We start from the raw sequence: 23,872 nt of genomic DNA on the forward strand, positions 1-23,872 counted from the left end.
TTGAAAAAACCCTCAATTACTCAGAATTCTAAATTATTTAGAATTCTGAGTAATTGAGGGTTTTCTATTTAAAATAGATTTGTGAATATAGATGAAATTTAGCTATATTATAATGCTAATTGCTGCAAAATGGAAACATAGATATATACTTTTTTTTCCTGATGAAAGAAGAGACTTTAATCTCTGCTTTTATGAAGTCAAAATCCAGTAAAACAACCAGGAGCGAAGGGGGTTGCTTCAGTGAAAATGGCTGGGAGTGAATGAGTTAAAGGGTAAGTCAACCCCCCGAAAAGTTCTTTACAATAATATGTTCTATGCAGCTTCACATCTCAGCTTCAGAAAACAGGAAAGCTGCGATTGGTCGTTACCTGAGCCCTGACCAACTGTGATGTCATTTTCAGTTGACGGCAAGTGACAAAATGGCCGATAGAGAAATGATAGAGAAAAATGGGTTGATTTTGGTGCTTAACTCAGTTGCTCCCAAAAACGTACAAATACGTTATATTTTAAATATTACCTGTGTCCCAAAAACAAATTTATACTTTTTTTTTAATGTTATGCTAGAGCTTACAGAAGGCTTTGATGCCGCCTCTGAAGACAACGATTGAAGCAATGGTAGTTATTACAAAAACGGCCAGCAGGTGGCAGCGGAGCAAAAGAGATCAATCAGGGCCATGTTGAAAAGAAGCCGATTTCTCCACAGTTTTCACCAGGTTTGTGAATATAATGATGAAACTTAGATATATTCTAATGCTAATTGCTGCAAAACGGAAGCAGATGGAAATATACTTTTTTCCTGATGAAAGAAAAGACTAATCTTTCTTTTGGTAGTTTTTTTTTAATAGAAATAAAATATTCTGTGGGCCTTGCAAAATCAGTCAAAATCCAGTAAAACAGCCGTGAGCGAAGGGGGTTGCTTCAGTGAAAATGGCTGGGAGTGAATGAGTTAACCCATACCGCACAAACAATAATAATCAGATTACTGAGATTTTAGACCAGTGGGGGTTGATACATACAACAACATATTGTTGAGAACATTTTTGTGCTGACTTCCACTTTAATTAGCGATTGAACATGATTTCAGGATCGTTGTGTTGATGTTGGTGGAAACCGTTTGTGATGGCAGATTAAACTTAAACTGGGCAGATACTGGAGGACTCGTTTCACCCCTAACCATAAATTCACAAACTGCTTTCTGTATTCCTGTCTTTCATCGTGTCTGTGATTTCTGACGTTCTTTTCGTTAGCTCCCACGTGGAGGTGGTTCCTCGATCCTGAAAGCACGAGAGCAGAATGTCAGTCCGACGGTCCACGATACAAACGTACGATACTTCCAGTTCCTCACTTTTATAAGCACGCCAAGAGGTGCCAGGTTCTTTCTCAGGTCGTCACTTGCTTTAAGGAGCGGGATTCTGTCTGGATAAAGTGCTTCTTGGGACTTCCCAGGAGTTGTTGACTGACGGGTGAGAGCGAACGCTCTGACTTGACTTCGGAATTGCGTCATCTGCTCCACAACAGCCTGGAGGCTTCCCGACTTGCTCATTGCCGCCACCTCCTGCATATAGAAAAACATTTGCCATCTGGGCCTAATCTTTAGAGAAAGGGTCCTCGAACCTTTTGGGTCCAGGGATCCGCACAGAAGACCTATGAATAAATTGCTATTTGTAGGTTCCACATGCATCCTGACCTTGTTGTAAAACAGGTCAACCCCAAACATGTCCAAGATGTCTCTTATGTAGGCCATCATGGCTCCAAACACTTCTGGACTTCTGGTTGCTCCTGCAGCCTGATCCGTCAACACAACTCAAATAAACTGATCGGATGTGACGTCATGGTGCAAAGGACCACACTGTGGACAAAATGACAAGCCTGAGTTTGTTACCGTGGAAACGGGCTGCAGCTGGCAGTTTCCCTGGTAAACCAAATCCATGATGGCATTCATGGCTCTCGGGGTATCGAAGTCGTCAGCCAGAGCCCTTGTCACGCTCGCTTTCGTCTGAGCTAACCTTGTCATTTGGAACCAGGAGGCAGCAATGATGTTATAGCGTTCACAAGTCCTTCCGTAGAATGAAAATAACCCAAAGTGGGATCAAACCTCTCCCAGAGGAACACGTCTTGCACCGGCAAACACTGCAGTTGTCCCTTTATGTAGGCCTGAGCGTCATTACAGAAGGTCGACACGCTTGCCAGGGAGGCCCGAGCCTCCGACATGCTGCTGTCGCTGTAGTCTATAGCTGCAGAGACACAAATGAAAAGCATGAACAGAACAGTTCAGTCATCACCTGTACAGCTACCGTACAATAATTACTGTCAAGAGGATGTTGAAGTCTTGAATGAGAGAAAAAATCGGGTTGGAATGGCAAGTGTTAACCTGAGTATAACACAGTAACACTTTTCAAAATCAGATGATGGGTTCCGTACAAATGGAGGTTCATGGTCAAAAAATGCCTTCAATTTCAAGTAAAACAGTAAAATCTCAACCGTTTCGTTTTATTTCATCAGCCGCTTGGAGAACCCTTGCTTTGATTGGCTGGCAAGTTTCAGTTAAAAATATTCACCAATTGCTTGTACGGGCATTTTTACAGCAGGGTTCGATATTCTCAAGAGGATGGATGTACAGTATTTTTTTTTTTTTAAATAAAATTGTCATTACCTGATCTGTATTTGGTCAAGAGGCAGAACATACGGAACTCATCGGTGGAGTGAGACTGCAGGAAGTCCTATTGATGTGTGGGGAAAAAACAAATGTATTTATTATGAGGGAAGTCAATCCAAAAATTTTCGTTACAATATGTTGTATGCACCCCAGGGTTATTATAGTTTGAGAATTTTTAGTTTTAGTTTTGAGTTTTATTTTATTTTTTAAATGTTGTTAGTTTTAATTAGTTTTCAGGGTGGTTCTGTTAGTTTTTATTAGTTTGAGTTACTTCATAAATGCTTAGTTTTAGTAAGTTTCAGTATTAGTATATATTTTTTTAAGTGTGTATTACTTGTGCGCAATATTTAAAAAACACCATGGGAGCAACGTCATCTGAAGCTGCTTTTCGATTGGCTGCTGCTGGATGACGTCACTTTTGTGTGACACACTATCAAATGTCCTTATTCCGGTAAATATCAAAATAAGTCATCCCCAAAGGCTCATGCATTAAATCTATGACCAAACACTAAAACAAAGGACATTTTTGCTATAATTATAGTTAGTTTTAGTTAGTTTTGTAAACATAAAATGTAGTTTCAGTTAGTTTTCGTTTTTTAAAAAGCATTTTTGTTTTTATTTTATTCGATTTGAATTTTAGTTATAGTTTTTTCGTTAGTTTTAGTTAACTAAAATAACCTTGATACACCCTCACTCGTCTAATCGCGGATTTATATTATTTGTGGAGTGTGAATTAAGCAGCAAAATCTACCCGTGTTTATCCACCTCAGGTAATGGCCAATCACGCCTCACCTATTTTCTGAGTGTGGTCATGTGGCATTCGCGAGCCGAGTCGTGATTGGTTGTTACCTGAGCACTGAGCAAATATGATGTCATTTTTAGTAGACAAGCGGCAAAATGGCCGACACCCGAGATGGATAAAAACAGGTAGATTTTGCTGCTTTATTCATATTCCACAAATGCAATATTAATCAGAATACCATGTTTAGACCAGTGGAGCTACATAAAACATAGTTTTGGGTTGAATTCCCCTTTAAGCATCTTTGGCATTGTAACAGCATCTCTCAGCATTTGTGCACAATTGAAGAGGAAATTTCACAGTGAGTTACCTTAATGGTGATGTAGTTCTTCAGAGATTTAGACATTTTCTCGGCACTGCCTTTGAGGTGCAAATGTCCTAAACACATGTCAATTAGAAAATGATTTTTGTGACTTTAGCAGCCAGAAATAATCTCCATTCTGATTTTCTGTCTTATTTCGCACGTTTGGTGCGTTGACTTACCCGAGTGCAAGAAGTAGTTGGCCCATTGGTCGCACTGATGATAGGCTTCGCTCTGCGCCACCTCATTCTCATGGTGAGGGAAGGCCAGGTCGATGCCACCCGAGTGGATATCCAGCTGACTGCCAAACACTGAGCTGCAACCAGCGCACAAGTGACGTCACAGCCTGCGCGGAGCCAAACGACCGCGCCGAGGGGATGCAAACCTTGCGATGGTGGAGCACTCGATATGCCACCCTGGTCTTCCTGGGCCCCAAGGAGATTCCCAGTGGGGTTCTTGAGGTTTTGATGGCTTCCACAGAGCAAAATCCCTCACATCTTTTTTACTGGAGCTTCCTGGAAAACCAAACAGCCATTCAAACTCAGCTGCACTTTTAACGCCTTATTATCTTCTTCTTTTTTTTAATACGTCAGTTTTTATTTTATTATTATTCAAAGGGTTAGCAAAGCTAGTGGAACGTAGCATTTCTACTAGTGCATTTTTTTGAGCAAGTAATCTTACTGTAGGAACTTGGAAGTACAAATGCCATCCAATTCTTACCAGCTCCTTCTTGAGAATCTCCACCTGCCCCAAACTTGCCGTATCGATCCCCAATGGACTGGATATCAAAATACACGTTACCTGCAGGTCAAATGAGTTTGTGGATTTTGATGATTTGGTGAGGGACGATCAAATGATGCCAATGCCGAACCCCCCAAAATGCTTACCTTCTTTTGTGGCATACGCATTTCCGTTCTCGATGATCCTTTGAATGAAGGCCACGATTTGCGGAACGTTTTCAGTGACTCTTATATACACTGCGGGAGGGATCACCTAGATTTTTTTGAAGCCACATTTGCAGTATATTAACTCATTCACTGCCATTGATGGCTATAGACGTCAAAAATTCATTTGATCTATTTCTATTAGTTTAACATTTTTCCCCACTCTTGTTAACAAGAGTTATGAAAACCTAGATTTTTTTTATTGTATTAGAACAGATATAAAATTTGTGATTAATTGTGAGTTAACTAGTGAAGTCATGCGATTAATTCTGATTACAAATTGTAATCACCTAATGCCTCTAATATATATAAAAAAAAGATCATTAAAATAAATAAATAATTACAATTATTTTTTTTTTTAAAGAAAAGATTATTAAAAATTAGGGGCGTCAGGATTTTAATCGTAATTAATCGCATGACTTCACTAGTCAACTTACGATTAATCACAAATGTTATATCTGTTCCAAATCTAGGTTTTCATACTCTTCTTAACAAAAGTGGGGAAAAAATGTTAAACTAATAGAAATTGTTCAAATGAATTTATGACATCTATAACCATCAATGGCAGTGAATGAGTTTTTAAAAAATCATACAATCCAAATTTCTGTTACTTTGTTTTAGTAAAATACTGTACAGTGCTATTTTCCTTATTAAAAAATACATTCTGAAGATTCTGGGTGTTCACACACCTTCAATGATATCATATCCTTCTTAAATTCCTCTTCATACATTCTGGCTATGATGGCGGGCGAGACCTTCTCCTGGGAAAAAGAGAAACTCTTTAAAAAATAATAATAATAATTATACTCACCAACAATAATACCAACTGCTAACTCACCTGCCAAGCTCTTTGGATGATTTTGTCATCAATGTCTGTGATGACCATGGCGTGGATGACCGTGATGCCAAACAACCTGGACAAGATTCTCTGTAGCACATCGAACCTGACGTATGAACTTGAGGAGAAAAGATGGTCAAATGTCTATAAGCAAGAAAAATGATTTAAGTCATTGTGTGCAATTGTTATTACCATGCATGGCCCAAATGGGCGTGGTCGTACACGGTAGGTCCGCAGCTGTACCTGAAGCACAAGCGCGATATTGCGGGAGATTAGTAGCACGTTGCAAAAAAAGAAAATACAAGGGTCCTCAGTTTACCACGGAATACCTTAGTTGAAATTGTACTTAAAATATATATATATGTCGAATCGCGCCGTAGACTTACAATGTACGGTCAGCACCCTCTTAGAACTATAAAACAATAGTTTGTGATTTTTCCATTATTTTTTTTTACTCAGTTAGTTTTAGAGTTATTTTTTGAGTGGTTACTTTTAGTCAGTTTTATACATGTAAAATGTAGTACCAGCATTTTTTTTGTTTCTTTTTCTTTCTTTTTTTTTTACTTTTGTTTTTAATTACTTAACGATTTTTTTTTTAGTTTTAGTTACATTGAGAATAACCTTGCTGATAACATCACTGGTCATCACTTGTTAGGTGGCTAATCTTATGCCTGAAGGAAGACCACATTTCCCATGAGGACATTGCGTCGTTTTGGAGCTCACGCCAGTCAAATTGACTTCCGTCTTTGTAACGAATGGGCAAAGGGGGAAGTGACGAATGCCATTAAGCAGTCAGCACATTTGTAGTTTTTTGTGTGGCGGTGTTTCTACCATCCTCCTCAAAGTTGTTTAGTGCCAGTAAAACGGATACAGACCCCCCTCAAGCCATGGCAATGGTACCATCCAACTAGTTTTAAGTTTAATCAGAAGAGTTATGAAAATATTTGATTAAGGTTGAAAAGTTCCTTAGTGCTACTTTAAGTTCTTGGTCTCATGATGTCAAATGTGAACAGCACTATGAAGAGGATTGTTTAATAAATACCAGTTCTAAATGAAGCAGAAAATGTATTGGTCCATTCATGGATCAATTCAAACCTGCACATCGACCAAGTGGTAAGCACGTCTGCCTCGCAACTCAGCGGTTCAGGGTTCCAAGCTTGGATGAATGGATTGTACGCCACGAATATGAAACAAATCCGTCAGTATGGTAAACCGCGCATGTCATTGCCGTCGTAAAGCGAGGACAACATATCATTCATCTGAACGTGTTACCAAGTTGCTGTTCCCTCTCGAGCCAGAATCAGAGGTTCTTTCTGTTTGGTGAGGCTGTTGAAAGTCTTTAAACCGGTATCAAATCCGGTGGGTAAGACCCACTTCTTCTCAGTTCTGCTGCATGATCCACGGATTTTTGCTCTTACATCGAGTCCTTTGGTTCGCCGTAGAAATGACTTGATTGTGTTTCTCCACATTCTGTGACCTCGGAAATAAGCAAAACCCTGCTTTTGGGAGCTAATTCAGCGCACACGATATGTTGCTTAAGGTTCTTCCAGTCATAAAATGTACACGTGAAAAGCAACAAATATATAATAAAATGAAATACACGTTTGATATACACACGAGACTAAGAAGTAGACTCTGTCACGTCCATAGACGTCGTATTTACATAGATACCGCTTGAACGCCAAAATGTACGTCGACGTAGCTGCCATATTGAATGTGGAAAATTGAGCGTGAAACTCATTAATTTGCTTCTTGGGGATGTTTTAAGTAGGAGTACAGATACTTGTATAAAATAAGACTCCTCTCCAGCAATGAAGCAAACGTACAAAAAGTACAATGTTCATAAATACTACAAAAGTAACTAAATTAATTAATAAAAAAAAAATCCTGTTATTACAATAAATACAATACCAGTTTTGATACCTTAGCACATAAAAAACATGAAATATTTTCCCTGCGAGTGTTGGCTCAACCTTTATGTTATAACACACAAAAGTGTTCTCATACCTTTGTTATTCATATAAACTGTCTTGAGATAACAGAAAAAAATGCTGAATTATCTCATGATAGCAACTGAAAAGACACACCTTACTTGTATTGTATTTGTGTTTTGTTTGCCCCCCACCCTCCTTCCAAAATTAAACGAATATTTTTGGAAAGCCAGAAACTTATTCTTATGCTGCTAAAGAGGCCATGGATGGAGACTAGCTTGCTTCTCCGAATCAGTTGTGTCACCACTCATCACCCTTATTTATGCTCTCCCATTTTTTTGTGGCCTATAAATTGCTAGGTCTCAGTTGAGTTTTTAAGGCTTTACTTCTCTCTATTTACCTTTTTTTTTAAATGTGTCATCATCCGTGGAGCTTGCAAAAATCAACAAGCCAATTTTGACAAAATATTGTACATATGTGATTTCCAACGTAGTAAGTAAAAGACTAAGCACAAACAGTTGCTGGGAAAAATAAATACTCAATTTGCCACATCCAATATGCCAGAGGCCCTGGCCAACCAGTCTGTCTACGCTGTTTTCTCGCGAGACCATGATACCCGGAAGTGTTCCGAGCGGTCATGTGATTTACGAATGTTGCTGCTGCACCCTCAGTTTCGAAACAAAATGTCGAGTTAGCTCCGTGTTTGTCTGTATGCCTCCAGGGAGAATCCCTTTATTTGAGCCCGTAAGATGCAGAACGTCATTAACACAGTTAAAGGAACGGCTCTCGGAGTGGCAGAGTTTCTCACGCCAGTGCTCAAGGTAAACTTAAATGTACTTCACAAGCTACCTTGTGGCTCGTTGGCTAGCATGAGATGTCTTATTTACCCGTAAATAGAGCAATTATTAATGATAGGCGCAATGTTGTGTTTTTTTCCCCTCTCAAACATAATGCTATACATGAGTGACATGTTTGTGGAAATGCCGGTGCACCGATTGCACAATAAACATCAGTGTAGCACAAGTAATGTGTATTATTGATTTAAACTACCGGTACTGTAGATAAATGAGACATAAAAAAATGTGTCCATCATGGAAATGGGCACTTATTCTGGAGTGACCCAAATATGTGTTGGGTCAATAAGATTGTAGACTGATTTGTTGTTGTGAAATTTCCACAGGAATCCAAATTCAAAGAAACTGGAGTCATCACACCAGAAGAGGTGAGGTTAATCTATACATGCTGACTTTTTGTTTGTTTTCCACATTCTCTAGTGTTTCCCAACCTTTATTGAACCTCACTGCACTCCACCACCAATGATGTTATAAACTGCACATACACTGAAAAAATGATGAAATTGTTTCTGTGTACTCACAAATTCATGATTGTGTGACATCTGACCCGTTCAGTTGAACTCAAAGCTTCTTTACTTGCAGGAATTGAAGAAAGACACATACTTCTTAAATTGTAAACTGTAAAGAAAATATTTGGACTAGTTAATTAAAATTGCATAACTTCCCTTGATATTGTGGTTGGGAATCACTAAAATAATAAGACCCTACATGTATAATAAACACACACTGTTGCATGTTTCCTTGTGTGTGTCAGTTTGTAGCTGCTGGGGATCATTTAGTTCACCACTGCCCCACTTGGAAATGGTCAGTATCATTTCATCCAAATGAAAGGTGCTTTTAAATACTCTATGTGGAATGGAGTTATTGTGTCTTGTTGCAGGGTAAATGTGTATAGTCTGACTGTGTAGAATAAGGAATAAGGCAGTCATGAAACCTTGTGACTCAGGAATGTGCATTTCGTTGTTGTGCCGTTCTTGTTAGATTTCACAGAATGGTGCAATTCTCTGCTGGGGGAAACACGATTTGTCGAACTGAAAGCATTGTGCTCATCTCGTATTTATTTTAGGATGCAGCGTATGGTTACTTTGACCTTACTCTTGGTACGAAGGCAGTAAATAAATTAACCACCGGGTTTAGACAACACACAGTTGTGCCTTGAGATACAATTTTAATTTGTTCTGTGACAATGCTCGCAGCCTCGTAATGCAAAAGATATCGCAAATCTACTTTGTGCATTGAAAGGAATGGAAATGTCCATCATTTATTATTATTATTATTATCATTATTTGTATTAATTAATTAATCTATTTCAATTATTCCAACATCCCCCCCAAAAAACAAACAAACAAACAAAAAATGTAACTTTTATAAATAAGGAAAATAGCAATGTGTAATATTGTACTTTATAAAACTGTACAATAATGACCAAATTAAATACAATGTAAAGAATTAAACTTTTTGGCCACTTTTTTTAATTGAACGCAATAGATATTGTAGTGTTCCTTGTGATGGTTGCGCTTTGGCCAACTGTGGCAGTAAAATACAGACATGGTTGGACATACATGGAGACAGACATTCCTCAGTGAGCTGCAGTAATATTAGTCGTTCTTCGCAGAGGATAAAGAATAGATGTGGGTATTGCTGGCAAGTGGATCAAAAAAAATTAATCGGATGACGGCTCGTTGAAGCCAGGTTAGTTGCATCTCAAGGCACCATTGCATGACATCTGATAGTGTTCATTGTAATTAAAGCCAATTAAATGATTCTATGGTGATGACTTTTGTTTTCATTTTCTTTCAGGGCCTCTGGGGAAGAAGTTAAAGTAAAGCCTTATTTGCCACCTGATAAACAATTTCTCCTGACTCGCAATGGTAAGAGCAGTTTCTTCTTCAAATCGTTGAGGTCAGAGACGGCTTAAAAAAAAATATTAAACTTGCTGTCCTCTATCCAAACATTCCAAATAATAGGCCCGCTATCCATTTTGATCAGTGTCTTTCAGTTTACAGCACAATATTGAATTTGAATTAGTCTAGTGTATGCTCTCATTAAATGTACATTTGAGAGAGACTATCATCCATCCAATGATTTTTTTAAATTTGGTATGCAAAGAATTACTGCCTGAGTACAGTGCAATACATAGATATTTAATGTTTTAATACATAGAAGCCACTAATCCAGTTTCGTCATGACAGTTTCACGTTTCAATCATCTCGTTGCTTACTTTACAGTAGCCGAATAGTAAAGGACAACGCATTGCTCTGGACTCTGGAGTGTGTGAATGTTTTCGTGTGTGTGTGTGTTTTCAGTTCCCTGTTACAAGCGTTGTAAACAGATGGAGTACTCAGACGAGTTGGAGGCCATCATCGAGGAGGACGATGGAGATGGGGGATGGGTGGACACTTATCATCACGCAGGCATGGCAACATTTCACATCAAAGAAACTAATATCGTATTTATACATCAAAGCATTTTTTTAATTTTAAATTACGAGACTGTAAGTGAAGCAGGGCTGTCGTTTTCTAGTGTGTGATCCGTTGTGCACTGATTAAATCCGTCGTACCACTGTGTAAAAAACCCCCCAAAAAAACGGTTTGTGTGAGGCAGGGAGAAAGAGTGCATAAAAGACAGATTGTCTGAACTTTGGGATCACTTTTCAAAAATAAAAAAAAAGATGGCAACATGCAATTTTGTAACAATGCTGTTTTCCTTTGTAGGTGCATTAGGTGTCACTGATGCTGTCCAGGAAATTTCATTGGACAATAGCAAGGTATTTGTTGTGGTTTTTGTATTAAGCCGTTTGATACTTAATATGGAACTAAATAGTTTGACACTTTGGGTCATACGCACAGTCCTGCTGTCCCCCACTGGCCTGCTTTCACATTGCTCGGTCCGAAAACACTGTCGATCCTATTAACCATGAGATGTCCATTGTGCGTCTCGTGCGCCTTCATATGAGCAAGGAGGCTGTGGATGTGGCCTTTCTTCTTTTTACAGTACAGATAACTTGACCTGACTCGCACTAACCAGTCGTACCCGACTTGAGATGTCAAGTGGACCCAAATACTCGGTGTGCTCGTGTGCCAGCCTCGTTTTCAGCTGTGTTTTGACCCGATTCAAGGACAAGAATATGAATAGCGCATCTGCGGCAAGTGGCGATGATGGTGAAGACGACGAAGATGGCGAGGCAGCAGATATGGAAGGTACTTGAAATGGTGACAATCTTAGCCAATCTCATGGCTAGCTGCATAGTCAATTTGATTGGTTTGCTCCTTTCAGAATATGAGGAGAGCGGCTTACTGGAAACGGATGAGGTAAGCCGGCGCATTTCAACATACTGTACGTGTGAGCGTCCGTGTGTCAAGGTGCACCGTTTCCTCTCCAGGCAACCCTGGACACTAGTAAAATGGTGCAAGCCAAAGTGAAAGCGGAACCCGGGGGTGAAGACGCCATCCTTCAGACAAGAACTTATGACCTTTACATCACGTACGATAAATACTACCAGACGCCTCGACTCTGGCTGTTTGGATATGATGAAGTATGTACCTGGCCGTTAACAGCCAACACCTCATTGTAGTGTACTGTATTGCATCATTCTTCACTTTAAGATCTTAAACCTCGCAGTGCATTCTCAACAGTTTCAAGGCCCCCTGAGCAAGGCATGTAATGCACAAACTGGTTCAGGTGTGTGTAATGCGATACTGGCCACATGTAGTATTGCAGAAAACCTGTGTAATTGACAGCCCACTATATGAAATGTGAAATTCAGAGTGTGGCATTGATTTGAGGGGTTAGGGTTAGTCCCCCCCCCCCCTCTCCAATAGCTGAAGACAGGTGAATTTGGGTTAATGTGAGCTCAGACCTCCAAAGCTAAAATAATTACAGGAATAAAGTCATATTTTTTCAGTTCTTTTTAAAATATTTTTATATAATAGAAAGCATATTACTTGAATAACATTGTTTTTTTTATTGACTTTTTAAAATAAGACATTCTCTCATTAAACTTAGAGTTTCATATCATATTACAACTTTATTATCAAAATGATATAGAATTGTTCTCATGTTGACTTTACCATTGATTATAATAAATAATAAACATTACAACTTTTTTTTCCTCTAAAAAATGAACAGAATAATAAGTAACTTTTTAATTCCAGTGGCATTTAGCAGTACACGTTAGTTACATTGAATTGATCACGGTTGTGGAAAAACTCTAGCCAAATAGTGTGCGAATCACTCCAAACCGGTGTTATCAGCTATCATTCTCAGAGACTCGGGGTTTGCTTTGTGTTCAAGTTGTTGCGACCTTTTCTTCCAGGACAGGCAGCCTCTGACTGTGGAACAAATGTATGAGGACATCAGCCAGGATCACGTGAAGAAGACGGTCACCATTGAGAACCATCCGCACCTTCCTCCGCCCGCCATGTGCTCCGTCCACCCCTGCAGGTGAGCAAAATTGCGAGAGAAGAGTTGACCTTGACAAATGTTTTCATCAAGGGATAGGTTTGCTGCATTGTGAGATACAGTACAACAAAACGGCAAACTCACTATATATAAATAATTTCCACTTAATTGGTTATTTTTCAGTAAGAAATGTCTCTGATGCCTTATTTTACCGAAGGACATGTATCCTTTTTCTTTTTCTTTTTCTAGACATGCTGAAGTGATGAAAAAGATCATTGAGACTGTGGCTGAAGGAGGTGGTGAACTTGGAGTGCATGTGTATCCTTTCCGTTTTTCCTTGCGCAACAAATCAAGTGGTCAAATCTTGAGATGTGTTTTTCCCCCTTGACTGTGCTTGACAGGTATCTTCTCATTTTTCTCAAGTTTGTCCAGGCGGTCATTCCCACAATAGAATACGACTACACAAGACACTTCACCATGTAGAAATGTGGATTGTGGAAAATCACTAATTCTGCTTCTGTGATTACATATGATCTTTTTTGGTTACGAGAAGATGTTTGTGTCATTCGGAAACACTTTGCACGGGTGTAAATGACAAACAAATGTGCTTCCTAAATGGGAATCTGTGTTGAGTGAGGGAGGATAAAATCATGTAGTTCTCAAATATGTTTTGTCTCAAGGTGCAAAAATGGAAGTTGTGCACATAAGTAAATGTGACTATTGATCAGTATCATTACAGTGCAAAAAGACTTTCAACAGTTATCCAGCACTGTCCTAAGTAAGGCTAGGCTAGTTACATCCGTCATGCTTTACGGAAGCGCTCGTCCTTCCTGACCGCATACAAAGCCACATTCCGCCATTGTTTGGTTTAATGTGATTCATACTTTGCTACTTTCAATTTACCATAAGTTCGCCATCAATTCCTTTGGACTCTGTCTGCCGCTTATGCTAAAGGCTCGTTTTTTTTTTAGCCGAGATGTCGAGTTGACATTAGCACTGAAGCCGAACCAAAAAAGGACCCGGAAACGAGATGAAATCAAAGCCAATATGGTGATAAAAATGTTGGTACCCTTCCATTAAACAAAGAAATATCAAATACAAAACAATAATGCATACACATGACAGAAAATAAAAGTAAAGAATAATACATTGGTGCTGAAATGTGGCTGGTTGCCCCCCCCCCCCCCCCGTTAGTTTTACTAGTTTGTTTTTAAAATATTTCTCCTGGAACATGAAAATAAAGCCATGCTGCAATTTTGGTGCTTAATTTTCACTACATTGTACCTTTACAAGTTTAAAGTCATTGCATGATCCTTTGGGGGGTTTCTTTCTTTCATGGAAGGGAGCCAAAAATTTTCTCCCCATGTGAAGCTCCAAAGGAAACCGTCAACATTGGTGTACTATTGCATGGTTTACTTAAAAGCTTTGTTTCGTTCACACATATGATACACAAGTTTGTTTCAATAAAAGAATGTCAAAATAAACTGGCCACACAACTTTGATCCTGCCTGGAGTTAGAGAATAAAATCACTTGATGATTTGTCACTTATCGACGCAGCTTGCACTATCCTTACCTTAAATGGAAATTTTAGTAGAATTAGATCGAGTTGAACTGGAAGGAAACGGGTCTTATTTAAATTAATTGACATGAAACTTTAAACTAACTAAAACGACTAAGAGGTTCATTAGGATTTGGTATTGGACAGATTTTTGGCTTTCTGTACAGTACTTAAGCTTATCACTACGTTTCATGTTTCATTGGGACACAGTTGATTATTATACGGTATATACATTTTAGTGAGAGGATACCCAATTAAATAAGAAACCTGCCGTTTTGTCTTAATACTCTGAATGTGTCGATGGGCCTTTTGTAATAGGCTGAAATATGGTTATTGTTTCGAGAACATCATTGCACATCTTCTCGCCCAGCAGCTTGTGTGGTTAACTTGGCAACAAACAAAATCTTTGTGGCACATTGTGTAAAACAATAAATAATATATACAAACCATGGCTCGCTGAGTTACATTATTAATATACTTACAGTAAATGCAGTCTGTGCTTGACCTATCACTGTGCTAACATTGTTCTGTCTTTTCCAGTGATTGGAAGTAAAATTTCACAATACTGTGCTTAAGTAAATTTACTGTTACGAAGTTAGCCACGCTATGGGAGCATTTTATTGATGGTGTTAAGTTATTAACATTGTTTTTCAGTTTCAATTTATATTTTAGCCGTTTTGGATTTAGTTATAGCAGTATGGCTCAATGAATAGAATTGTATTCTTATCTGTCTCAGATTTATGAGAGGAGAAGGGCAACGGGTTTCTTCCATCTGCTATTTTGAAGGGAGTGTAGTCTGGTACCTGTCGGAAGAGACAGGATGATGTATGATTGTTTTTCTCTAATCTGATTTATACCTATGGGAACTTGCTGAACTCGCTGAGGGAGTAGAGAGGGATTCTCTTGTATTTACTGAGTTGTAAACAAATGTATTGTGGGCTGATGGGAGGAGACTTTTCGTATTCACCCACTTTTCAATAAATAATGATGTGCCGGAGTAGAGAAGACACAATCTGAACAGAACACGATTTGAGTGTCGTCAGTTTTTGTCATCAGAAGCTTCTGTTTTAATGATACCTTTGCAAAGGGACTTCTTCACCAGAATCTCACCATTCAGTTAATTGAACACGCAAAGAGTAGAATATAAATATTGTCTACTTTAACAATGGCACAAAAGTTGAGCTAATGCTAGCTAGCGTTTGGTTAAAACAAAAATGTAACATTAGCTATTTTTTGTGATTGTTGTTTTGTGTCTTAGCAAAATGTAAGCCAATAAAGAGGTCAATGTGGGTGCATGCAGATAAGTGTTATTGTTGTGCAAATTATTCCGTAGTAATGACAGTAAAAATAAATAAAATTATGTACTGAAGTGAATTAATTTAATTATAACTGTTTGATTTATAATATTACTATTTAGAAGTGGACATAACTGCTTTAATTTACTCAGTATGTCTCTGTGTGAGAATTCAAGTTGGTGTGGGGGGGTTGAAGCGAATGTGTTAATTAAGATTCCTTTGTCTTTTACAAACCGGTTGAGCAGGAGGGGGTGGAGTGACATCTCTTCTTGCTCTGAAAACAACGTAAATCGTTATCTTGTGAGTGAGGGGGAGCATTTTGGCGATGTGTATTGATGTATCATGTGACTGTTTGAGAAGGAGAGGAACGGCTAAGGATTGGCAGAAGAAGACGGGGAGGAGTTTGAAGAGTCACGAAAGGATACTACTGACTGGAACAGGAAGAGGAGCGACACACATGAGGGAGAGCATGACGGCGTTTGGTCGACTTCATGTGTCCATAAGCTTATGTAAAAATAAATCCTGATTTCACCGATCTCATTGTCTGAATTTGATAATCAACATTATGAACACGGGAAAACAGAACGATTTTCCAACAGTACTGAAGTCCTTTTCACACATCCGGGAATTAATGGCTGTACATGACGTATAACAGCTATAAGGAACACACCAACAAAACCTTACCAAAATAAGTTTAAATGTAGTTTATTCTTTGTATTAGAATTTATCTGTCCTACAACTCCCCTCCAATTTTAATGCACCACACAACTGGGGGGGGACTTGTGGGGGTGCCATCGGTTGGGGACCGCGGTATAGAGCAGTGGGTGACCCCTCGGGTCTCCTGACGGCGGTGTTCGGTTTAGGTGAACGGTATGGGATTTTTGGTGAGCTAACAAATACACGCACGCACGCACGCACATACACATTCTCACCCACATACAAAAAAAAAGAGCAATGATGATGACATTACCGAATGAACAATACTGAGCTCTTTAGATTTTTTTTTTTAAATAATTTATCTGTTCTCCGTGCAGCGCTATACTCTAACCACCATGTGGCAGTAGTGTGCCAAAAGACTTAGTAATCGGTATATGACTAACGAAGAAGTGTTAGTGTCGCCACCAGTGTGTGTACAGTGGAGTCAAAGTTGATGTGGTTGTGGAGGTCATGTAACTTTCGTACAACATGTCTTTGTTGTACCCAACCCTGTGCCTCTGCGCGTATGGCTTATTTTCCAACCTGAGGCCGTCGGAACCTTTCCTTACCGCTTACTTGATGGGACCAGACAAGAACCTGACCGAGGCGCAGGTGAGGATGCTACCCAAACGAAATACTCCGTACAGTACGCGGATACCACGCGACCGGTACAATCTCGATTGCCTGTAGTTGAACTAAATCGACCGCTTTGTGTTACTGTACTTCTTTTCAGAAAGGTAGGCAGGAACTTAGCCGACGTTGTGACATTGAAAACATATTGCTTCATTCTTGCTTCCGCCATCAGTATGTGGCACTAAAGCGCAATGCATTTGCAAAGTATTCACTTCACTTTCCCCCCACATTTTGTTCTTTCATAAAGCCATATTCCAAAATTGTTACATTTATTTCTCAACCTCAAAATTCTATACACAAGTTGAAGTAGCTTTGCAAAAGGCTGAGAAATTACTTATTAAAAAGATAACAGATGTAAATGGATTAAAGAGTCTTTACTCTCCCAACGATAGATTGATGGCTCTCAAAAAGTAGGAATATTGGGCTTTCGGGTGAAAGTTCACAATGAACCTAAAATTCCATTTAGCCTTTTGACAGGTGAGCTTTATTTGACCTACTTAAGACATTGGACTGTGCACATACATACTGTATGTCCATTGGTTGTTGTGCGTACTGCAGACCTTTGAATTACCTCTCTTAAAACCCTCTTACAGTGGACAAATGCTAGTTTTGTTGTAGTTTTTTGTTGTTGTCCTGGACAAGTTAGTAAAAGTAGCGCTGGTTTTAGACTGTAATCCCTAAAGAAAACCAATGCCAAATGCTTTTGGGATTTGTGGTTAATCTCAAATATTTTTTCCATCTACATTAATAAAGAACGTTTTTGTTATGCAGGGTGAGGAGAATCTCACACTGAAGTATTTAAACACAAGGCAAATCAATAATGTTTAAAAACATGATAACATCAAAATATAAAACAGTTAGGCCTAAATGACAAACCACAGATAATCAAGTTAAAAATCACTACTCTAAGGTAATCCTGACTGATACTGAAAAGCAATAAACAACAAAATAGTTATTTTATTTATTGTTTTGGTTTATTTGGTTAGGCTTTGGTAAAAAAAAAAAAGAAAAGACAAATGACTAAATATGAAAAAGTAAATTTTTCTGCTTCAATTAAAATTGATAACTTGCTAAACACTTTGATTTACCTTCACCACAACCACTTATCAAAACTACCAAACAAGTGTGGTACAATATTTGTGATTTGAAAATTGTATTCTAAAACATTGCAATGTCAATATGAATGTGATTAACTCATTCACTGCCATAAATTAATTTTAAAAATATATATTAAAAATTAGGGGCGACAGGCGATTACAATTTTTAATTGTAACTAATCGCATTACTTCACTAGTTAACTCACAATTAATCACAAATGTTATATCTGTTCTAAATGTACAATAAAACATTTCTAGGTTTTCATACTCTTGTCAACAAAAGTGGAAAAAATGTTAAATAGAAATAGTTTAAATGATTTTTTTTTTACGTTTATAGCCGGCAATGAATTAATTAAAAAAATAAAATAAAACATTATTACAAATTTGGGGCGTCAGGCGATTACAATTTGTAATCATAATAAATCGCATGACTTCACTAGTTGACTCACAATTAACCACACATTTTATATCTGTTTTAAATGTACAATAAAAAAAAATGCTAGGTTTTCATACTCTTGGTAACAAAAGTGGGAAAAAATGTTAAACTAATAAAAATAGTTCAAATGAATTTTTGACGTCTATAGCCATCAATGCCAGTGAATGAGTTAATATTCTCATAAGTAATTGGCACCAATCAAAATAGCTTTGTAATTACTTACAGATGTCACATGATGGCAGCAAAGAACTTTTTTTCCCTATTAGACAAGGCTATGTCTTAACTAAATCAAGCACCTTCATTGGCCCAAAGATGCCACAAAATGGCGCCAAAGCAATATTGTTATATTAGACATGGCTTTCAGCGAATAGAAATAGTTTTGAAATGAATTTTTGACGTCTATAGCCATCAATGGCAGTGAATGAGTTAAATGTTCAGCCCTAACTGTAGATTGTGAAAACATGAAAATATGTTGAATTTCATTTTGTCTTTTGCTTTGTGTAGGTTGTCAGCAAAATCTACCCAATCTGGACATATTCCTATCTGGCATTGCTGTTCCCCGTCTTCCTGGCCACGGACTACCTCTGTTACAAGCCCGTGTTGGTGTTGCAGGCGACTAGTTTTGTGGTGACTTATGTGATGCTGGCCAAAGCACAGGGCCTTCGGGCAATGCAGCTGCTGGAGTTTTTCTTCGGACTGGCCACAGCTTCGGAGGTGGCCTACTTCTCGTACATCTACAGCGTGGTGGAGCCCGCGCACTACCGGAGGGTGACGGCTTACTGCCGCAGTGTCACTCTCTTCGGCTCGGCCGCCGGCTCGCTGAGCGGCCAGCTGCTCCTCACCGTGGCCGAAGTGCGGTTGGTGCACCTGGTGTGGGCCACGCTCGCATCGGCCGCCGTAGCCTTTTTCCCGCCTTGGTTTCTGCCCATGCCCAAGAGGAGCTTGTTTTTCCACAAGAAACCAGAGGGGGCGCCAGAGAGGCAGTGTGACTACAGCAGCGCCCTCGTCGACAAGGTTGACAACAAGGAGCCGCCTGACAAGCAGGACGTCGCCACTGTGAGTCCGATACTGCAGTATCTACTAAAGTAGTGCTTTGGGGACGTCATGTGACATTTTGGTGCCAAGGAACTGTGTTAAAGTAAGTTGAGGAGCTTCATGTAGTGTTCTGCCGCCATCTTGCGGCATCTATAGGCAATTATGAATCTTTCTAGTGAGGGGTATCAATTACGCAACGGATTTTCTCTTACTTTGTCGGTACTGATGTTTCGCAGTTCAACAATTTGTCCATTGTGTCAATCAGGTGTCTCCGTCGTCTGAGGAGACAAACGGAAGCTGTGGCTTCCCTGAGGTGGTGAAGATGCTTTTGGCTGACTTCCTCCACTGTTACAGACGAGGTCCCCTGCTCGCGTGGTCCCTCTGGTGGGCGCTGGCAACATGCGGATACTTTCAGGTGCTCAACTACGCCCAAGCGCTGTGGGAGAACATCCGCCCCTCCAGCGAATACGACATCTACAACGGTTACGTGGAGACGTTGTCCACACTGCTAGGTTCTGCAAGATTGGTGTCCCGTGAATGAAAATGCTGGAAATGATGTCTAAACTGAGCATGTCTTTAGGGGCTGTGGCTGCCCTCCTGGTGGGCCACCTGCCTGTGCGTTGGACTGTGTGGGGTGAGCTGGTCTTGTGGGCCCTGTCGCTGCTTATGGCAGCGTGCGTGCTGGTCATGGTGACGCTGGGGAGCATCTGGCTGTGTTACGGCTCCTACGTCCTTTTCAAAGCTACCTATATGCTGCTTATCACGGTTGCCACGTAAGCTCGCCACCGTTTGTATACTGTACTGTACTGTTAGTTCCACAAGTGAGATATGAGCCTTTGTTGGGCAGATTTATTTATTTGTGCTTTGACTTACCAGTTGAAGTTTACTGTCGCATTCAACTTAAAACAAGGAAAATGACACACTTTGCTTTTAAATTACATGGCTTCAAAGTCTGTTTAGCTTAATGCTAACAAACAATGCAAAATGGCTGCTAATGTAATGGAATATATTTATTTTCTGCAAAGAACGACTATTATTACTGCGGCTTGCTGAGTGTTGTGACTGTCATATCTGTGTATTTTACTGCCCTCAAGTGGCCAAAATTGTGCATACCAGATGGTGCAGCACAATGTCTCATGGAATTGAAGCAAAAATGTTACAAAAATTGTTCAATTGCTTTCATTCCATTTAATTATGTCATCACTGTATGTTTTTTAAGATATTTATGTTATAGAGTGCCATTTTCTTTGCCATCACTACATTTCACCCATTAAAAAAAATATATATTTTCTTTCGCTCGACCACCCCATTGGATTTTAAATTGAAGTGAGTCTGAGAATACTGAAGTAAAGTCCAGTCATGACTGCAGTGAATAAAAAGAGATCCCTGCCGCCAGCAGCAAAAAATCACAAGTAGTTGATTGATGCTGCTCCCTAATTTTTTTTTTATCATTGCCTACCAAAACAGTTTGAACTAAACCCCAAATATACACATTTTGGAATTTGCAAAATGTACCTATTTGTGGAATTTCTTTTAAACTATACTCTTGTTATTTGCTAGAAGAAGAAAAAACTAAACCAAGGAACTATGTGAAGTGCATTTGGGAGTTTCAAGTTATTTTTTTGCATCTAGTGCAGATTCTAAATTAAGCGCAGATTTTGGTGGTTATTACACACATTAGCATGAACGCAACTGAACTGAAGGAATGTTTCCCACTTGCTTTACATGATATTTCTTTCCTCTGCAGATATCAAATCGCTTCCAATCTTGACATGCCGCGCTACGCCTTGGTGTTTGGCGTCAACACCTTCGTGGCTCTGCTGCTGCAGTCTCTGCTCACTCTGGTGGTGGTGGACTCGGCCGGCCTGGGCTTGGACGTCTTCACCCAGGTGAAATATGGTGACACGTGTTGAGGCACACCTGAATGATGTCATGAGTTCCAGTATGAAAACTAGTCTTAGTGGTTAAAGTTTGCAGTCGTGTAGAACCGCACTGCAAGTGAAGTGAGTCCCCGCATGTTCGCAGTTGGGGCATTCGCAAATTCACCTTTTGGGTGATTTTTCTAACTATGTTTTCTTGAATTGAGGACCTTCATCTTGTGGCATCTGATAGACTCGGGTTCAGTAGGTGCCTATAACGTACTCTGTTGCGGTGTCAGTCAAAATGAAACATTTTCTTATAAATGAAAGACATTTTGGTCATAGCTCTTGTGCTGGATCTCATTACCAGGGTGTACCTAATGCAGTGTCCAGTTGTTGTTATAGTTTAAATTCACAAATATACGTGCTTACGATGTGGTTGATGTGTCTTCCTACATCAGTTCTACATCTACGGTGGCTACTTTGCCGTCATCTCTGCTGTGTTCCTCTTCGCCGGGGTTTGCAAAATGGCCACCAGGCAGCACTCTGATCAAGAGGTCCTGTCCAGAAGTCCAGCAGACACCGACAGCACGTAATATTGACGTGATGATGGATGAATCTTAAGTATCTATTCACAAGTACAGCAAACGAGCTTGTGGGTTTTTCTTTTTTGCTTGTTTACATTCAACTAAGCACTTCTGCCACTGACAAAACGCAATCATAAGTTTTAGTGTTAAACTGACTGCACTGATACATAAAAACATGCTGTTTCTAAGTATAGTATAATACTTAAAATTGTGCTTTACCTTGACTAGTTTTGGCGCCGAAACTAGTCAAGTTAAAGCAACTTTTTTGTCTTAAAAAAGAAAAAACACAGTTGGATATAGATTTGTAGACAAGATGAATTTTTTTAGCCATCGTATTTGTATTTGTATTGTTTAAATCAATTTGAGGCCTTAGACTTGAAAGCAATACCGTATGTGTACTTTCTCATGTTCTCCCACATCCTCTTTTTTAATATGAACATAGTCAATATATATTTGTGTGCCTGAAATCACAAGTTACAGCAAAAGATAATCTAGAATGTATTACTGTATATTTCGTGAAGGTGTTAAACTGTATTGATTTGTCCATGAATTGTGAACCAAATAAGTGTGAGTGTGTGCGTGCGTGCGCATGTGTGCGTGTTTGAAAGATTGTGTCTGTCTCCATGTGTCATTATTATGAGGTTTAGAACACTGAATTTTGAAAGACTCTAAAGATTTTCTGTTACATTACTTTTTTTTCTTACTTGCATTGATTACAATTAAATGTCACTTAATTCCATTTACATACTACTGTTGTACACATTTGTTGGTTCTATCTATCTATAAATGTGTTAGTATAGGTTTTGAATGTCTTCTGTGGCATACCACAAAAAGTTGCATGCTAGAATAATGTAGTTAGGTAACGATGCAAAATCATTTTTGTTTTGACGTATTCAGATTTTGACATGGATTTAAAAGAAAAAGAAAATCCATAAAATTGTCAAATTCAAAAGTTAATTGTTGAAAACTGTTTTATGCACATCACATCACTATAGTTGATCAAACAAAGTCAGGTCAGGCTCCAGATGACTGTAAACGTTGCCATGGCGCCGTTAAGGAGAGCAACGGTGTAATCCAAGAGAAAATCTTGGTTGTGTTTGTCTCTGGAACTAAACAAAACAACACTGAAATTAGTTTTTTATATTTATATATATATATATATATATATATATATATATATTATTATTTTTTTTTATATACCTGCACAGTGTAAGCAGTGTTGGTGACACCAAGCCTGGTTTGTAGGAGTTGAGGTAGGTGAGAGTCCATGAGAAGAGGCAGCAACTGAATCCTGCTAATACGGAAAGAACCAGGATACTCCAGAAACCTACACGCCAAAATATACATCTTGTGAGCAGGGGTGTGAATTGTTTTTTTTTTTAAATGGCGTTTTTAATTTGCGTTGAGATAGTTGGTTGTTTTGAGTTCAATCAAGGTCAACGTTAAAATAACCGGGTAGTGACACAGTCCTTACAATAAATACTCACCCAACATCCTCACTTCTGCCCCATCCTCTTCCTTCACTATGCCTGCCCGCAACTCTGAAACAATTACACATCACTGGATGCAAGCACGTTTCCCCACTCACACGCACACAAGTGCGCGCATACGCATACACACACTCTCTGTACCTAAATTGTATTTAGACGTACGAACCAACATAAATATTAGCGTTTACCTTGCAGTATGGGGTCCAGAAGTGCGCAGAAAGCGCCAACAGCAATTACAACTACCACAGAAACAACTACAGACATCGCCACTATCGTCCACGGTTTAAAGCCATTACGGTGTTTGATCGACCTTCCCCCTACCACCGCTCCAATATGGGATGTATGCTGCATTTTCTTCTTTTGAACAAATCTCTCTTAAAAAAAAGAAGAAAAAAACTTTTGTGTTTCACTTCCGCAAACAAGTGCATTACTCTTCTTCTTCGTCTATTTCCCGGCAGGCT

At 39.1% G+C, this 23,872-nt stretch overlaps 4 protein-coding genes across 6 annotated transcripts; 2 read left to right on the forward strand and 2 right to left on the reverse strand.

Moving 5' to 3' along the window:
• Nucleotides 1–129: 129 nt before the first annotated feature.
• cars2 (cysteinyl-tRNA synthetase 2, mitochondrial) lies at nucleotides 130–7,185 on the reverse strand. Its single transcript, XM_086068183.1, has 15 exons — nucleotides 6,811–7,185; nucleotides 5,731–5,781; nucleotides 5,539–5,656; nucleotides 5,390–5,461; nucleotides 4,644–4,749; nucleotides 4,477–4,557; nucleotides 4,142–4,271; nucleotides 3,939–4,072; nucleotides 3,766–3,833; nucleotides 2,654–2,720; nucleotides 2,096–2,234; nucleotides 1,883–2,006; nucleotides 1,688–1,786; nucleotides 1,346–1,555; nucleotides 130–1,274 (listed from the first exon to the last, which is right to left on the reverse strand). The coding sequence occupies exons 1-15, from the start codon at nucleotides 7,005–7,007 to the stop codon at nucleotides 1,182–1,184; spliced, it is 1,689 nt and encodes a 562-aa protein (XP_085924309.1). The 5' UTR covers nucleotides 7,008–7,185; the 3' UTR covers nucleotides 130–1,181.
• On the forward strand, nucleotides 6,752–14,734 carry atg3 (autophagy related 3). 3 transcript variants are annotated; one of them, XM_086068185.1, is made up of 13 exons: nucleotides 6,752–6,897; nucleotides 8,191–8,290; nucleotides 8,650–8,691; nucleotides 9,078–9,127; nucleotides 10,124–10,194; nucleotides 10,630–10,737; nucleotides 11,038–11,090; nucleotides 11,442–11,523; nucleotides 11,600–11,634; nucleotides 11,706–11,858; nucleotides 12,639–12,766; nucleotides 12,974–13,042; nucleotides 13,126–14,734. In XM_086068185.1, the coding sequence occupies exons 2-13, from the start codon at nucleotides 8,219–8,221 to the stop codon at nucleotides 13,205–13,207; spliced, it is 945 nt and encodes a 314-aa protein (XP_085924311.1). In that variant the 5' UTR covers nucleotides 6,752–6,897; nucleotides 8,191–8,218; the 3' UTR covers nucleotides 13,208–14,734. The 3 variants fall into 3 exon arrangements, with proteins under 3 accessions (XP_085924311.1, XP_085924312.1, XP_085924310.1); XM_086068186.1 differs by having other exon boundaries at nucleotides 6,810–6,858; XM_086068184.1 differs by lacking the exons at nucleotides 6,752–6,897; nucleotides 9,078–9,127 and having other exon boundaries at nucleotides 8,143–8,290.
• A 1,956-nt stretch (nucleotides 14,735–16,690) lies between these two features.
• slc19a2 (solute carrier family 19 member 2) lies at nucleotides 16,691–22,666 on the forward strand. Its single transcript, XM_086070223.1, has 6 exons — nucleotides 16,691–16,886; nucleotides 18,945–19,496; nucleotides 19,741–19,987; nucleotides 20,056–20,248; nucleotides 21,223–21,364; nucleotides 21,796–22,666. Exons 1-6 carry the CDS (start codon nucleotides 16,764–16,766, stop codon nucleotides 21,928–21,930), a joined length of 1,392 nt encoding a protein of 463 aa, XP_085926349.1. The 5' UTR covers nucleotides 16,691–16,763; the 3' UTR covers nucleotides 21,931–22,666.
• Nucleotides 22,667–22,874: 208 nt separating this feature from the next.
• Nucleotides 22,875–23,872, reverse strand: arl6ip6 (ADP-ribosylation factor-like 6 interacting protein 6). The gene is made up of 4 exons (XM_086070224.1): nucleotides 23,600–23,872; nucleotides 23,409–23,462; nucleotides 23,122–23,248; nucleotides 22,875–23,030 (listed from the first exon to the last, which is right to left on the reverse strand). The coding sequence occupies exons 1-4, from the start codon at nucleotides 23,760–23,762 to the stop codon at nucleotides 22,931–22,933; spliced, it is 444 nt and encodes a 147-aa protein (XP_085926350.1). The 5' UTR covers nucleotides 23,763–23,872; the 3' UTR covers nucleotides 22,875–22,930.

The sequence above is a fragment of the Leptonotus elevatus genome, chromosome 2, assembly GCF_054856555.1.
Source record: "Leptonotus elevatus isolate MCC_2025b chromosome 2, RoL_Lele_1.0, whole genome shotgun sequence".
In the NCBI taxonomy this organism is placed as follows: Eukaryota; Metazoa; Chordata; class Actinopteri; order Syngnathiformes; family Syngnathidae; genus Leptonotus; species Leptonotus elevatus.

Bases quoted from the DNA above. Each gene is read 5' to 3' on its own strand.
- cars2 (XM_086068183.1), bottom strand. From the start codon at position 7,007: ATGTGGAGAAACACAATCAAGTCATTTCTACGGCGAACCAAAGGACTC. The intron at 5,462-5,538 runs GTGAGTTAGCAG...TCTTTTTCCCAG, and splicing joins TCATCCAAAGAGCTTGGCAG to GAGAAGGTCTCGCCCGCCAT. The intron at 4,750-5,389 runs GTGTGTGAACAC...AAAAAAATCTAG, and splicing joins AGGATATGATATCATTGAAG to GTGATCCCTCCCGCAGTGTA.
- atg3 (XM_086068185.1), top strand. From the start codon at position 8,219: ATGCAGAACGTCATTAACACAGTTAAAGGAACGGCTCTCGGAGTGGCA. The intron at 10,738-11,037 runs GCATGGCAACAT...TTTCCTTTGTAG, and splicing joins GGACACTTATCATCACGCAG to GTGCATTAGGTGTCACTGAT. The intron at 13,043-13,125 runs GTATCCTTTCCG...TGTGCTTGACAG, and splicing joins GGTGAACTTGGAGTGCATGT to GTATCTTCTCATTTTTCTCA.
- slc19a2 (XM_086070223.1), top strand. From the start codon at position 16,764: ATGTCTTTGTTGTACCCAACCCTGTGCCTCTGCGCGTATGGCTTATTT. The intron at 16,887-18,944 runs GTGAGGATGCTA...TGCTTTGTGTAG, and splicing joins AGAACCTGACCGAGGCGCAG to GTTGTCAGCAAAATCTACCC. The intron at 19,497-19,740 runs GTGAGTCCGATA...TGTGTCAATCAG, and splicing joins ACAAGCAGGACGTCGCCACT to GTGTCTCCGTCGTCTGAGGA.
- arl6ip6 (XM_086070224.1), bottom strand. From the start codon at position 23,762: ATGCAGCATACATCCCATATTGGAGCGGTGGTAGGGGGAAGGTCGATC. The intron at 23,463-23,599 runs GTAAACGCTAAT...TAATTGTTTCAG, and splicing joins TCTGGACCCCATACTGCAAG to AGTTGCGGGCAGGCATAGTG. The intron at 23,249-23,408 runs GTGAGTATTTAT...TTTGGCGTGTAG, and splicing joins GGCAGAAGTGAGGATGTTGG to GTTTCTGGAGTATCCTGGTT.